This window comes from Platalea leucorodia, assembly GCF_965183815.1.
Source record: "Platalea leucorodia genome assembly, chromosome: 7".
NCBI classification, from domain to species: Eukaryota; Metazoa; Chordata; class Aves; order Pelecaniformes; family Threskiornithidae; genus Platalea; species Platalea leucorodia.
Window position 1 is genome coordinate 17476127 of NC_138829.1, and position 12716 is coordinate 17488842.

At 41.8% G+C, this 12716-nt stretch overlaps 1 protein-coding gene across 1 annotated transcript; it reads left to right on the forward strand.

Annotated features, from left to right (window-relative positions):
- Window positions 1–8123: 8123 nt before the first annotated feature.
- LOC309593358 (alpha-1-antitrypsin-like) lies at window positions 8124–12368 on the forward strand (the record flags this gene model as incomplete). Its single annotated transcript, XM_082317746.1, has 4 exons — window positions 8124–8793; window positions 9474–9744; window positions 10303–10450; window positions 12159–12368. The coding sequence occupies exons 1-4, from the start codon at window positions 8139–8141 to the stop codon at window positions 12366–12368; spliced, it is 1284 nt and encodes a 427-aa protein (XP_082173872.1). The 5' UTR covers window positions 8124–8138.
- Between the last annotated feature and the right edge of the window lie 348 nt (window positions 12369–12716).

A 12716-nucleotide genomic window follows, 5' to 3' on the forward strand; every position in this document is an offset into this window, starting at 1 on the left:
GTTCTTCTTTCCCACCTGGACATCATTGTTGGAGAAAGGCCATGTTGTATTTCCATGAGAAAATGATTGCTCTCTTCTCCGAGGATGTCTGTGCCAATTTGACATCTCTCTCCTAATGGATCTCTCCTCTCTGCCTTATGGCTCCAAGGCAGTGTCAAAATCCAGAGCTAAGGCTTGGCACTTGTTAGGATCTGGAGAACCAAGAAAAGGCATGGATGCTGACAGAAACACAGCCAGTCTGGTATGGTGTCAGCCCAACTCCCTCCCTGTTCCATCCTGTGGGATCAACAGCAGATGTTTAACAGTGATAAATGCTCAGGGGCACAGCAGCATAGACTCAGTTTAAAAAACCCCAGACCCATCTCAGTGTGTTGAACCTCATTCAATTTCTTTAAATGTATTGGGTTGGGTGATCAGGATTTTAATTTTTTAAATCAGAAGTTTGAGCCTATAGGGTCATGAGGTCAATTTGATAATAAAGCAATTAGTACCTGAGAAGGAGCTACTCTGTAGAGTCCAGCCTCTCCAAGACAACTGTTACCTGCCCACACCAGTCTGTGTAGTTAGAGCATTTGCCTTGGGCACAGGAATATTCATGTTCAGACCCCTCCCTTTCCTAAAGGCCGACAATCCCGTACCTTCAACATCCTAAACTCCAGACCGGTCAGGCTGACCCCTGATAAAGGAGAGCTAGCATTGGACCTGGAGTGCTGGTAAGGATGTTTGCCTTGAAGATGGAAATCCAGGTCTGCGCTTCCCTGGATGGCGAATGGGTTTGGCAGATAAACCCTAATGAATTCTCTGCATCCTACACTGTTGAGTGGGTGGTGGCTGAAGCAATGATACCTCGTGACATTGGTAGGGCTTCTAGGAAAAGGAAGGCATAGCTTCAAATCACACACTGGGGGACCCAGTCATTTTCAGATCAGGCCTAGGCACTGCATGTGAAGGTCAAGTATTTTGCCGTGCTCTCCTTTATGACATTCACAGCTGATGGCATCCACCCACATTGTGTTGGCTTCTTTGAGTCCCCCTTTAAGGTAACAAACTCTCCACAAGCATCCTGTGTCGAAGCAGTAACTAAATCAGAGATGGGGAATATTTTAGTTGGCTAGGCACCCAAAAGGTGCTACCGGAATTGCTTTATAGATTTAATCTTGTGTTTCACCAACAAATAGAAGTTCAGAAAGGGTAGGGTGTGAATACCTGGAAGGGGTAAAACAAACGTTGAGATTAATTATATCCCCAGAGTTTACACCTGTGCTAGTAAATAAAGTGCTCCAAGGTCTGTTCTCTAGCCATGAGGTCAACTGGCTCATTACAGCTCATATCTGTGTTGCTTAACTCTAACCCTGAAAGACATCTGGGCTGCTTATTGGAAATATCCTCTGGCCTGTGCTAATTCCCGAAACATGCTTAGCACTTGTTTGGAAGAATCGTAGCTGGCATGAGCAAGACCTGTGTCTGAAACTGTACTAAAAATGTAAGAATAAAAGTGACCGCAGGCTGATGGCCAGGCCTGTGCCCCAGCACTGCTCAAGGTACTAGTATAAACAGAGCCAGAGTGACCGACTGAGGGGTGGGAAACTGTCCCTCTGCCATTCAGCTCTGTAAGCTCTCTCTCTGCTGGTGATCTGCCTTTTTTGAATGACAATAAGTTCCAAGTCATGCTGATAGGTCTTCACCAGCTACTTCCCAAAAATGAGGGAACTGGAGACCCTTTGCCCTTCTGTGGAATAAGGTCAGGCAGTTTAGGAAACACCCTTCAAAACTACTGCAAGTCACAAACTGTGAGACTCCCATGTACTTTCCATGGATGTGTTTTGATGGTTTCTTCTGATCAGTCCTGTGCTTTTCCTGTCACAGTAACTGTGCATGCTTATTTTCAAAAGGCTGTTCCTCATTAAGGATCTGTGCCAGCCCTCATATGATACAGGAATGCTTTGATGATGCAGATACCTGAAACACTTCACAGCTGAGCACACAGAAACTATCATGAAGCATAAAATAAGCAAGTTTAATTCTATTACATTGTAATATAAATGAACTTAAATACAGTTTAAAATGTGATACAACTTACTGTGGAAGCACAGCCACGTCCATCGCCTTAAAAATATTGAAGCCAAGAGTTTTGTTATAAACCAGAAAGTCTGTTACTGGTTCAGGGACCTGATGGTTTTTTGACAGTTGTGCAAGTGGCTGGCTAGGTGCTGCCCTGACTCTGCAAACTGGAATGAACTGGCAGGAAAAGGCCATTGGAGAGTCTCCCTTGGCAGCTGGATTGCCCTGTTGAGAAAGGCTCAGCACCCAAGGCCAACGTCATGCAGCTCTCTGTCCAACGATGGCGCAGAGGCAGGCAGAGATGGAGGTGATGAAGTGCACAGCTCCCTGCTCCTTGAATCTGACAGTGACATTAAATAGAGCAGACCATGACTGCAGTAATACCCCTGCCAAACTAGTGCTGAATCAGAGAGATGTAACCAGATCCCCTGTGATCAATTCATTCTCATAGACAGTGTCAGACCGAAGGGAAACTCGTATTTTTTGATTGCTAAAAATTTTTAGAAATGGTTTTACTGACAGATCAGAAAGACAAATGTTGCTATAACCTGATAAAGTAATAACTATAGGAGTTCTCAAAGGGCCAGATGGATGAATTTAGGAGTTGTTTCTGGAGTGGTACTCAGATATGAAATCTATTTACAATTAGATTAAGAAACCTTGAATCGGCTTTACTTTTTCTTTACTCATGACTGCTTGCAATGCTCCTTTGCTGCGCTTGAGCATGTCATCCCTGACTGTCAACAGTTCAGTGGCCACAAGCCATAAGAGCAGCATACCCACAAGGGAGATCCTTTTGGGTCCTGCCAATGGATAGCGCCCAGCAACACAGACTTTTCCTTCCAGTTTCACAGTCAAGTGACTGCCCAAGAACCTGGCAAGAGCATTTTCTTCTCTCTAGTCAGCATCTCTGCTGCCTTTGCCCTGCTGGCCCTGGGCTCCAGAGCAACCAGCCAGGCTCAGGTGCTGGAAGGGCTGGCCTTTAACCTCACTGACACTTGGGAGGACCCATCACTTTCATTTACTGTCATTTATTCTAATTCTGGGAGTTATACATGCCATCTCTGAGTTCTTGTACCATTAAACTTAATTAAGGTTTTTCGTCTATACTCGTAACTACTTGAGTTTGATGTATCTTTCAGAAAAAGAAATTCAAGGTACGATTCAATTTGAGAGCAAAATTTTGGTCTTGCAGTCTATCTACTGTTACTTATTTTTGCCCCGTTTTTATTCTAGTGATTTTAAAAAAACTTATAAGAACTAGTTTTGAAAAGCCTTGGTAGTGTCAATTCCAATGTCTTCATCTGGGAACTTTACGGAAAATATATCAGTACAACCTGAGATGAGCTCTCAGTGAGAGATTACCTATCTATCTTGAACATTAAAATGCTGGCTGATTGACTCCAGTGGAATTCACATCAGGCCTTCAACGCTTTTGTGCTGTTGGAAATGCATTTTCTTTCAGTGCTAGGAGATTAGGTACAGACAAAGCAGAAAACTGAAAATACTGTTTTCTGCAAACTGATGAAAGTGATCATCTGAGGTGAAATGTCTGTTATGAGAAACAGAATCACACCCCGGTAATAAAAGAACTTTATTTCCTTCTGAGATATAACACAGAAAAAAAATAATAAGATTATTTGGTTCTGTTTATACAGCTTTCATCTAGCAAACTATGAGTTCATATGAAATTTTAGTTCAGAGATTCCTATTGCATTGGTGAAAGAAGGTGAAAACAAAGCAGAAAAGGTTTAGTTTCTATTCCCAGTTCTGTCACAGACTTTTTGCTTAGCCTTCAGCTTTTTTCTTTCTGTCAGTCATGCTGTTTTTTGAAATGGAGCCAGAAGAACTTTCCTTATCTGAGGAGAAAAAGATGAATATTTGTAAGACATGGAGATCATAGTTGGGATGCCCTTTACAGAAACAGATAAAAATATAGAGAGGACTTGATTTTTATTCTAGTTACAGCAATTTTGCAATGATGCCATTCTCCTGGTTTTAATGGAGTTATTTATGTCAAGAAGTTTATTTATACGAACTTTTGCAGACAAATCTTGAGTGATACGTCTTTATAAGGCAACAAGACATGGCTGCATGAGGATTTATCATGCAAAGTGCACATTTTTCTTGCTCAATCCTTATCATCTTGCTGATGTTTTGTTTCCACAGCCAAAAATCCTTTGCCTTGGAAAACCCAGAAATATAACTTGCAAAGCTGGCATATAATAATCTGACGACCAAGCAGCAACATGAGTAAGTTAATGATATGGCATGAAACTCCTCCTGTAAGGAGGGACCAAGACCTATTGCATAACTGAGTCACTGGCAGACAGTAGGGAAAGAGAGAACTAAATTATTCCTTAATTCCTTCCATATAGACCATTATCAGGCCAATGGGAAAAGCACGTCTGTCAGTCCTTTATATGACTCCCCTGGCTCCTGGACCAGGAATCCTTCTGTCCCAGCCGCTGCTTATCTAGAAGCATCCAGGAGCTCCATACCCTCCTCTGTGAAATTCCCCTGGATAGATCTCCTTCAAGCAAAACTCTGCACAAACTTTCCAGTTCAGCCTCTCATTTCACAGTGACATCTGTTCTGGGGACACAGCCATTTGCACCAACAGGAATGTGCAGAGAAGTAACAAACTGCTTTCCCCTCCCTGGGTTCTCGCAGACGCTGCCATCTGGCCGGTATGCCGGTGATGCCCATGTGTGGTGATTCACCCTCATTTTCCACTGCATTCAACAGGAGAGACTCCAAGAGTCTCTATTTCTGGCATCTATGACCTAAGGGAGATTTTCAAAGGACTAGGTGTGACTGATGCATTCATTAACCATGCTAATCTATCTGGAATTGCTGAGAAGCTGATTGCTTTGAAGTTTATGGACAAAAAAGGTCATTTGTGGGTCTGATGTAACTGCTGGTCTTAACCTTGCCTAGGAATAGACTTGCACCAGGGTCAGAGTTGCTGCTGCCAGGGACAGCAGCAACTTTCCACTCCCTCCCTGACATGCTGAGTGCTGCTGCATGTCCTGGGAGAAAATAGAGGAATCACTGCAAGAGCTCTGCTTTTCATAGCAGTTCCTCCCTGAACACAGCAGCATCCTTCAGATGGTTAGCCAAGCATTAGGGCTGGGCTGAGAGATTCATGCTATCTATGTAGGCAGGCCTAGACTTGAGAAAAATAGCTTGTCTTTGCTAGACTTAAGCAACAGTATATTTGCTCCTGCTGAATCTTGGTCATTTTACATAATACCGCAATAAACCTTCTGGGTACTTGCACACATCATGGAAAAAAATCTCTCTGCGGAAATACTTTCTGACCAACTCTGCCTCTGTCTTGTAAGAGATAGTAGTTACATAGCAATAACTGGTGGGTAGATTCCTATGTGTAGATAAATGGTAAATTTACCTGGAGTGAAATCATGTACATTCAATGGAAATAATTAGTCATTGTTAATTAGGATGAGTGCCATGCCTCTCATCCTTAAATAACCTTCTCAATAGCTGCACTGTGCCTGTTTGTCTCAGCAACCTCTGAGAGGGATCCCAGTGTAAGTCACATATAGTATGTATATAAATCATGCCTATCCTATGTGTATATAGCAAGGGTTTAAGGAGATCTGCTCTCTTCTCCCCAGCTAACGTTTTGCCATGGTAAAGATTGCCCATTTCATTCTTCCATTTGTTTTCTTATTTTGCCTATTTTTCAAGCCATGCTAATACTTTGCTTTTCACTTTAGTAGTTTCTAAAATGCTCATCAAAGGCCTCTCAAAAAGCTAACCAGTACCCCCAACTATCCTTTATCTAATAATTTAATGAGCCCTTCAAATAATGCTGGTTAGGGTATACCTGCACTGTGCACTGCAGGGCAACACAGATACTGAGCTATTCCTGAACAAACTTGCTGCTGCCTCAGGCACTCGATTAGATGGCATCCTCGCATCAGGATGTCCCATGCAGAGAATTCAGTAGGAGACAGCATCCTTTTTATAAACAGACATTGCTTCGGCGCTATCTTAGGTTTCCAGTTCTTCTAATATGCTGTTTTCTAAAGCTCATTTACCACGGTTATGTCAGACTACTTTGCAAAGCTCTTTTGCCCACAGTTTAGTTCAAGCCCAAGAGTAGCAAGGTCTTTACTCTTTCTCTCCCCTCAGAGCCCTAGGTGTTGGCATCATTCTGCCTGTGTGACGGGAAAATAGACTTATAATGTTTGATGTCCAGAAAAAAATAGCTTACGCAGTCTTTGCTTTGCAAATAAATCTTATTTGCTCTGTTTAATATTTACCAGTGGACATTAACTTAATACTGCCCAGCAAAACGAAGAACAGGGAAGAAGCTCTGTGAAGGAGAGGTCCAACACTGTAAGTACCATATTACGCTTTCTTAGAAGTCTTTGAATTCATGTTGTCTCTAATCTCTGCCATTTATTGCACAATATTTAATTCTGACATTAATTTATTTTGTACAGGAACTGGAAATTATTTTAGCTTCTGGAAGCATGTTCTAAATGTTGAAAGCTGGATTCAGTCAGTGATCCAGCTCCTAGCTATAGTGGCAGTATGACTGGGAGATGTGGTCCAAAATGAGTACTCAACAGTCAATACCAAGGTGAAACACAAAACATTGTCTCTGCTCCCAGAGAAGTAAATTTAGTTGCAATCTCAGTGTCATGACTACTCCAGGTTGATGCAGGGCTAATGAGAGTAGCGTCCCTGTACCTCCAGTGTGCTTAAAGACCAAGCTACTTGCAGTCAAGTGGCCTGAAGGAGAAATTCTGTTCAAAAGCAGATTTGGGGAACTATGAAAAGAGTACTTACCAGACCAAAACGAATTACCTTCATTTAGAATCTCTTTTTTTTCAGAGTCGATGTTTCTGTCCAGGATTTCAGACATGCTGAGCACAGCTCCCATGCTCAGCACTACCACAGCTTATATCTCCAGTGTTTCGTACTGGGCAGCCAGAAAAGGAGGAACCCAGAATTAAGAACTCCCCATGAAAAGTTTGATGTAAGACCTAAACCTGGCATTAGACACAGAGCTGAGGCAGACCCTGGGGCAGAATCCCATGCTCCAGAATAAGTATACAGCTACGAACAACATTCAGATCATCTCTGTTTTCCTGCAGGCCACTGCCCACTTCATGTTTTTGAGTTTCTGTCATTTGAGACAATTATTTAGGTGAGGCACCCTGTGGAGAACATTCTTCTCCAGTATATTTCATGGTTCTTCCCCTGAAAATGGCAGAAGAGAGACTGTGGGATTATGTAGAATTTGCTTATGTCAGATAAAGGAAGAGGAAAGGTCATCGAATTGTGCATACACAGCAAGGCAGATTCCACCATAGCTTTTCCTAAGCTCTTGAGTCTTGGGCTTTGCAACCTTATGGATAGTTTATGTGCAATAGAGAGTCAATAAACTTTCTCAATTTATCCTCAATTTGCTGAAATATTTAAGGTAATGTTTTGAAATTATATAGTTCTTGAGTTCAATGCTGCTACACAAGAGACAGAAAGACATAAACAGTTTAAGGGGTGAGCATTTAGGTGGATTTTATTCACAGCTATAAATGACGTTATCTCTGTATCACTGCAGTGCTTGAAAACCCAAATCATAACAAGACCATGGCTACTACAGAAACATATCAGCACAAGTCGGTCTCTCTTCCAAAGTACTTACCAAATACATGGGGGCCAATAGGTGAACTCAGCCACACACCCAAAGGCACTTAGGAGTGCAATGAGGCCATGCTGGTCAGAGGCAAGAACTATTTCAGGCGTAATACCTCATAAAAGCCTACATTGCCTATGTGACCTTGCCTATTTTCCTGGCAATGTCACATGAATATCTTCCTTCCTTTGCTCATTGGTCAGAAACTGACAGAACTGACTAGAAATAGACTATCCAGGAGGCCAAGTAGAAGAGTATATGTCTAAATAGAGCAGTAATCCTAAAGACTGACATCTGAAAATCAGTATCTAGAATATAAAAACTGTTTTTATGCAGGAAAGATAAAATTCTCTAGATCCAAAAGTTGCTCTATTCTTTCTTAACAGAACTGTTCAGGAGGAAAATGAAGTCTGCATTGTATTTGTGTTTGTTGCTTCTTGGACTTCAAGTCCAGGGTCAACATGGATCCAATCTCAATGATGAACAGCAGGAACAAAAAATACCCCATTCCCCAGAAGACCATTCCCAGGCTGAAGGTGAAAATTTGGCTCATGTCAAGATAGCCGCCAGCAATGCTGACTTTGCATTTAGGTTTTACAAGCAGGTCAGAGAGGAGGTGGGCAACAAGAACATTTTCTTCTCTCCTTTGAGCATCTCCACTGCCTTTGCAATGCTCTCCCTGGGGGCCAGATCGAACACGCTCAGTCAGCTGCACGAGGGCCTTGCCTTCAACCTAACAGAGATGGAGCAGCAGGAGATCCATGAGGGATTTCAGCGTCTCCTCCAACTGCTGAACGACCCTCACCGGGAAGTCCAGCTGAGCATGGGCAATGCCCTGTTCATAGACGATCGACTGAAACTGCTCCAAAAATTTTTGGATGATGTCACAGATTTGTATTATTCTGAAGCTATTTCTAGTAACTTCCAGAATTCTCCAGAGGCTATAAAGGAAATCAATAACTACATAGAAACAAAAACCCATGGGAAAATTGTTGATTTACTCAAATGTCTTGATTCAGACACTGTGATGGTGCTGGTTAACTACATTTTCTTTAAAGGTAAGTGACAAATGTGGGTAGCAGTTAAACACATAAGCTCTGGAATTCTTACCCAGATCTGAGAAATGTAACTTTTTTCACACTGTGAACCTATTCTATCACCTAATTTAAAATATATCTTTCTACTTTTAAATGACATGAGGAAATATTTGAAAGCCTGGTATGAAGAATCATTTTCTATCTGAGTAAAAAAAAAGAAAGAAAAAAAAAAAGAACTTGTAGAAGTATTGATCAATGTCATATCAATTTTAAACCAGGTTCAGAGATGAAAATGTTTAGAAGGGATGAGCTTGGGAACTTATGGTCATTTGGTGAAAGGCACAGGTGTTTGGCTGTACAGGACATGGTCAAACACAGATGACACTTGTATGAAAGGAACAAGCCTGGAGCCTCTACAGTGGGTGTCTATGGAAGTTTTACCATTGCCTTAACAAGCAAAGGCTCAGCTCTTTTCCACAGCAGCCCTCAGCCTGTATTTTTCTTCTATGATTTCTATTAGAACCATTGAAATTACATAAAGTTTCTTTTCATGGCCAGGGAACAAGCATCCTTAAACTGAGATAGGCTTGTTGTTACTTTTACAGTTCAAACAGAGTATTTTAAGCACCATCTAATGTGACATGCCTTTATTAGTCTCTTTTCCAGTTTATTCCATTCTATACTCATTCTTTTGTCAAAAGGCTACTGGGAAAGACCTTTCAACAGTTTGGCCACCAGAGACGATGACTTCTTGTTGGATGCCAAGAATTCTGTTAAGGTCAAAATGATGCATCAAAACAAAGACTTTAATATCCATAGGGATGACAAGTTGTCTTGCTGGGTAGTAGAAATCCCATACAAAGGAAATGCTTCTGCATTGTTTATTCTGCCTGATGAAGGGACAATGAAGCAGGTGGAGGATGCTCTGCTAAAAGAAACAGTGTCTAACTGGATGCAATCACTTGAAAAAAGGTAATCTTTTAACTGCTACTCTGTTTAAGTATCGAAAAGGCTATAACTACTCATCCAGGCAAAGTAAACCTTAGGATGTCATAATGAGTTGCTAAGCACAGATCTGAGGAACAAGCATTGCATCGTTTCTTTAAATCAGACAAGGTATTGAGCGATTTTGTACGTAAGGGGAACCCTATCCTCAGCTCCCTCACTCACAGCAGTGGGAGTGCTACCAGCTGTGAGGATCCTGCACACAGGTACATTGACCTCAGGAGCCTGCCTTGAGTAAGAAGAATTCAGTTCAAAAGAAAATACAATTTCTTTTTCTCCAGTCTGGACAGTACTTTCCAGCCAGTCACTTTCATAAACCAGCACTGTGTCCCTGCATCACTGATCAGACTCTGGCTGGTGGGACAGGTACCTCAATTTCTGCTTCTCTGACATGGGATTTATCACTGTTTTAGAAAGCCAAGCCTTAGTTCCACAGGTATTTGGGATGGGTGTATACCTGTAACAGCTATTGCATTGAGGGATCTTGCAATAATAAACTCACATTTGTTGTTTATTTTTGAAAAGACAAATCTACCTGGACCTTCCAAAATTCTCCATCTCCGGCTCCTATGATGTTAAGAGCCTGTTTGAGAAAATGGGTGTGACAGAGGTGTTCAGTAACCAGGCTGATCTCTCTGGAGTGGCAGAAAAAACTCCTCTGAAGGCTTCCAAAGTAAGTATGCAAACAGAGATGGTAATCAATTTGTCTGTCTCACTTACATGCGGGTTTTATCTCCGCAAATAGGCTGATCCCACTTCTGGAGTGTAATCATGGCTCACTGATGGTAATAAAGGAAGGAGAAGGTTAGGGATTAAATGGCTGTTGTTCCTACAGTTTAATATTAAATTGTTTACTGCATAGCGATCCTGCAAATTCACTTGAAAGTCTCTGAAGAAGATAACAGATCTGGAAGGAATAACAGGAATAATTTCACAAAAAGCTGGTTGAAAATAATTAATGCATGACAACAGTCATAGTTATGACATAAGTTTGGGAATAGTCATTTTTATCCTATGTTTCATTACTGCATTATCTGAGCATCTCAGAATTTATATGGACAACAGACTTGTGGGACAGGGATAGTCCCATTTCATAAACAAGAAACTGGCACACAGACAAGTAAAGTGATTTCCCTAGTGTACCAGGGAATATATGCCTTGTGTCATGAGGGAAATGATCCTTCCCTTCTATTCTGCACTTTCGAGACCACCTCTGGAGTATTGCATCCAGTTTGGGGCTCCTCAGTGCAAGGGAGATGTGGACATACTGGAGCAGAGCGAGTTCAGTGAAAGGTGAGCAGGATGGCTGTGTGGCTGGAGCGCGGGATGTATGAGAGAGGCTGGGAGACCTGGAGCTGTTCAGCCAGGAGAAGGGAAGGTGAAGGGAGGTTCTTAGTGCTGTCTACAGATACCTGTTACGAGATTACAGAGAAGATGGACCCAGGATCTTCTTGCAGGTGCACAGTGACAGGATGAGACAATGCACACAAGATAGAAAATGGGAAATTCTCATCAGATACGATGAAAAAAATTCAACATGAGGGTGATCAAAAACTTGGATGAGTTACGTAGAGAGGCTATGAAATTTCCATCCTTGGAAATACTCAAATCCTGACTGAATGAGACCCTGAGCAGCCTTATCTAGTGTCAGAGTTGACTCAGTGTAGGGTAGCTGGTTGCATTGGATGACCTCTAGAGGTCCTTCCAACCTATATTATTTAATGATTTTGTGATTCCTCACACAATTATTACATGTGTAAACACCTGGATTACAGATATAGGACAAGTGAATAGATGAAAGGCAGCAGGACCTCATGAGAGGAATTTTCAGATGCATTATGGATGGACAATGAAGAAAAAACACAGAGGGCTGACCAAAGACAATGAAATAAGATCATGTGAATTTAGAAATATGAATTCGCTCCACCTACTATAGAAAACCCTGTAAAGTAAAGTCATATCAGTGGGCTGTGTTACAGAAAGACAACCTATAAAGCTTGCCACTATTGTGTCTTTGCAGAAAGAATTTTTTTGCATACACAAATTTATGCAAAATGAAAAACTTCTTCCATGTTAAATATTAAAGACAAAAATCTTACTCTGAGAAACAACAGAACAATAAATGTTATCTATGCTGCTCAGTCTCTGCAAGCAGCCAAGTTTGACTCTGCCAGAGTGCTGAAGAAAACTCTCTCTGAATTCAGAGAAAACTTCACTTGTCTTGGAAAGGCTGGACACAACTATCTTTTTCATACTAGTCCTACATTCATTTTTTGCTTTCTTTTAAAAACTACCTTCTCACAGTGTTAAAGCAAGCAAGTTTGCCCCCAGTTGCTTCTCACTCTTCTGTACTTTGATTTTAATCTTTGCTTCCCTTACAGGCAATTCACAAGGCCATGGTGGATGTTAGTGAGAACGGCACAGAGGCTGCTGCAGTGACCGTGATAGAATTGGTAACATTGTCTGCACCGTTTCCTCTTCCTCCTCACATCAAATTCAACAGGCCCTTTCTGATGATAATTGTTGACAAAACCACCCACGGCATCCTCTTCATGGGGAAAATTGTGAACCCAGCTGCCAAGGAAGACTAGGCCAGAGCACTTGTACTTGCCAGTGCAGAGAAGAGTGCTTGTGCACATCCCAGGGACTTCTTTGCAAAAAGGGACTAGAATTGACCCCTAATTAACAAATAAATACTTAAATATTACATGAAGTTATTCTTCACTTACAAACAGACAGTTGGGGACAAGCATGAGCGGGACATGTTTACAAAATGTCCCGGGCCAAATAAGCAGCTGTGTAATCTTCAACAGACAAACATTTCCCTACCTCGCTCACTCATCACTGGTGCCACAGTCCCTCACATGAAGATAAACCTTCCTACTCCTGGCTGAGAATCTCCCTATGTCTCCCAAGTCCTGCACGTCAAGTCCTCAGCT